The sequence below is a fragment of the Aegilops tauschii genome, chromosome 5 (genome assembly GCF_002575655.3).
Source record: "Aegilops tauschii subsp. strangulata cultivar AL8/78 chromosome 5, Aet v6.0, whole genome shotgun sequence".
Taxonomy (NCBI): domain Eukaryota; kingdom Viridiplantae; phylum Streptophyta; class Magnoliopsida; order Poales; family Poaceae; genus Aegilops; species Aegilops tauschii.
In genome coordinates, this window is record NC_053039.3 from 557,559,345 (window position 1) to 557,563,010 (window position 3,666).

Here is a 3,666-nt window from a genome sequence, read left to right on the forward strand (position 1 = left end):
TGGCCTGTCCTGCCAACTTGGACGTGCTACCTTTCTGCAGACAAGGCAATTTTAGGCCTAGTTCGGTCTGGAGGATTGTCATAGGAAAAACATAGAAATAAGCATTCTAGAAAAAAAATCCTATAGATGCATTCAGTTTGTAGGAAATGTGTACATACATTTTGTAGGATTACAATTCATTTTCTGTGTTTTTAAGAAAACTACATATCCACCCAAAGCTCATTTTACACATAGAAACGGGGCAAGTCAATTTCTTAGGATGGCAAATGTCATCCTATCAAAATCCTATACTACTTCTAATTCTTACGTTTTGCTTTCCACCAAACCGAATGACCCCTATAGAGGATTGTTGATTAAAGGTATATCCAGAGATGACCTAATATGCAGAGTGAAAAAACGAAGGTAATACAGACTAAAATATTCTACTACTCTCTCTAGCATGATGGACCATGACATGAGAAAGATCCGACATGCTAAAAAATCAACGCCTTGATGCTGTAGTGACACGTACAGATGCACCCAAAAAACGGTAACATGCTAAATTGAACATGTGCCCGAGATTCACACTGGTCACTATTAGTGTAACTCACAATGCACGCGCGCGCACACACACGCACTAATTGAACATGCTAATTGGACATGAGCTGCCTGCTTGCCGCTTCTTAAGCCTTTGCGTCTTCATGTTTATTGGTCCTCTCCTAGCTAGAACTATCATTTGCCGCTATGATGTCCGCGCAAAGCAGAGTCGAGCTTCCATACAATGTCGTCCGCTGTGACGGCGAAGCCCTCGTCTAACTGAAAGGAAATAATTATAGACTAGTTAGTAAAATGGAATGTAAATACTTCTTTGATATTCATCTGTTAACAATATAAGATGCAGTTCGACTATCTTCTTAGTTGACGATTATTATATATATCTAGGTTGTGTGACTCCAACTTTGTACCACTGATCAGATTTATTCATAAGTATTTCCTTATGGCTGTGGTTCCATAATAAGTGCTCTCTCCGTCTCAAAATGTAAGATTATTTTTTGCACTATCATAGTGTTAAAATTAATCTTACATTTTGGAATGGAGAGATTATTTTCTAAGAAGTTTAAGGGTTTGGTCAACAGTATATGTTGGAGTGACTCAAAATTGGTACCGTTGATCAAGTTTATTCATCAATATTTTATTATGATTGTGATTTTGTATATACATATAACATTTGTGGCAATTGCGAACTGAGAGTAGCTCAGATGATTAGTTTCCTTGTGATGGAACCAGCCCGTCAGGGTTCAAGTCCTAGACTTAGCGTTGGTGCTCATATTTTTCTAGATTTATTCATACGAATGAGTGTATGTGCGTGTATGGGACTGTCTTTTATTGTATTGTGTTCAATAAACATTTGTGGCAATTTGCTACAACTCAAGTAAGGTAGTCCTCTAATTTTTCTTTCTTTTAGATCATGCATAAATTTGCACAGTATTTTGTACGGGCCACAAGTTATCTTCTATCATTAGAGTTATTGTCTTTCTTGACTTCACAAAATGTCACCTAAAAAAACAAAATAATTGTTCATATGGTAACAAGTACTAACTCTGTACCAAATGAAGACATTTTTGTAGTTCAATTTGAACTGCAAACATGTCTTATATTTTGATATTGAGGAGTACTAACCTATAAATAAGAAAAAAGAAAGAAAATGTGTAGAGTGAAGTGGTGAACATGCCTTGGCCATGAGGTTAATGATCAGAGTGGAAGCCGGGAAAGACACGACATTGGTATGTGTGATGCTAAGGTGGAGCCCCTCGACCTCGGCGAGCAACGTGACAAGGACCCCTTTGCCGTCCTGGCAGTGGATCCTCATCATCACATTGCTCTCCGAGATCCTCGCCTCGATCTCCGGCAACGTGACCCTTGTCGTCGGCGGACCTCCTCCAGCTGCTGCTGACGGCGGCGGTGACGGGCAGCCATCATCGCCGTTGGAGATGCACGGCCTCTTCACTAGCACCACCGAGTCGATGCTCCTCGCGTCACGGTCCTGGAGTGCCTTGAGCTTCTCCTGCTGCTCCTTGACGTACCTCACGGCGTCCGACAAGATGGTCGCCTTGTCCATCTGAGCGGAAAATTATTTTAGTCAATGCTGAGCTGAACTGAACTGCTGAAGTGAGCGAAACAATGCTGAGCTGAACTGCTGAAGTGAGTGATGCTACTACAAATTTATTTGTGTGAGAAATGTACAGACCTTCTTGAGGCCGGGGATGACGGTGGAGAGCTCGATGAAGCGTCGGTTGATCTTCTCCCGGCGCTTCCGCTCCGCCATGACGTGTTCCTGCACGGTCGGCACCGTCCCTGTACTGGCGCCTGAGGATTTCCTCGACGGTGGCGACCTGTGCGCCAGCTCCGGCACGACGTGGCTGGGAGCTGCGGGTGGGCTCGGGGTGGCCTCGATAATGCTGGGCGGCTGCGGTATGGCCGAGATGAAGTTCCAGCTCGCGGCCGGGTAGTTGGTGCTGCAGTTGGACGACCAGCCGTCGTTCTCCACGGCCACCGCGGCGCCACTGTCGCCTGAGCTCCAGCTGTCGGTGGCTCCGTGTCGGTGGGCCGCCATGTGCGTGCCGTTCTGCAGCGCCGCCGAGTTGTCGAGCTCTAGGAGTGACGACGGGAAGACGTGTCCGGTGGCGGCGCCGTCCTGCTCCTGCTCAAGCGTCTCCATTGCCCACTGGATGAACATGTTCGAGTCATCCATGCTCGCTCGATCTCCAGCTAGCTACTTCTACCTGATCGAATCACTCCAAAATAAATGGTTTATAGAACAGTTTATATACAGATCGATGGATCTAATATATAAATCACACGCTTACCTGACGAGAAGACACATCATTGCATATGATTGCACGGTCAAGTACGAAGAACACATCCTTGCAAATGGTCTCCGAATCCCTCTCAAGCTTTTAATACTTGTTTCATGCCTGGCATATATATGTATATATATAGCTAAGCCTAAGCTCCGGCAAGGGCAGGGCTGGTTGGGTTGGGGTTCTTGCTAGCTACTGTACTATGGGAAACAAGAAGATACCCCAATCACGTGCACCTCACCTCAGCAAGACCTCTTTTCAGTCTATGATTTGTCCTTTGCATGCAAGGCTTAATCCTTGATTATTTTTGGAGGCCCATGCACGTATGCTTTTATGAGAGATTAGAGCATCTACAACCGGGCGCCTCAAACTCTCCTCATACGTCTGGGCGGGCCGCCTGGCCGCCTGGCCATTGTCCGGTCATGTTTTTTTTTACCTAGACGCCCCCCTCAAACGACTCTCGAACGCCTGGGCTGACCGGCACCCCTCATATCCAGCCCAAATAAGGGGTAGATATGGGACGCCCGGGCACGCCCGCCACGTCGGACCCGGCCCACGCTGGTCCACCCGACTCCACATAAATTCCTCCACATCCGCTCGCCGGCCCAAACCCTAGCCACTTCACTCCCCTCCTCTCCACTCCTCTCCACCACCCAAACTCGTCTCTGGCTACTTCCGGCCGTCTCCGGCATGGCGGGCAGCGGATCCTAATCCTTCACCTACAGATCCGGCGACCCCGAGCTCATCCCATGTGGCCCCGAGGAGGAGATGGCCATCCGGCTTGCGTTCCGCCTCGCCCGAGAGAAGGCCCATGCACGGCTGCGTT

At 47.4% G+C, this 3,666-nt stretch overlaps 1 protein-coding gene across 1 annotated transcript; it reads right to left on the reverse strand.

Moving 5' to 3' along the window:
- Nucleotides 1-538: 538 nt before the first annotated feature.
- On the reverse strand, nucleotides 539-2,976 carry LOC109756707 (transcription factor bHLH18). The gene is made up of 4 exons (XM_020315546.4): nucleotides 2,847-2,976; nucleotides 2,228-2,762; nucleotides 1,712-2,098; nucleotides 539-795 (listed from the first exon to the last, which is right to left on the reverse strand). Exons 2-4 carry the CDS (start codon nucleotides 2,729-2,731, stop codon nucleotides 712-714), a joined length of 975 nt encoding a protein of 324 aa, XP_020171135.1. The 5' UTR covers nucleotides 2,732-2,762; nucleotides 2,847-2,976; the 3' UTR covers nucleotides 539-711.
- Nucleotides 2,977-3,666: the final 690 nt, after the last annotated feature.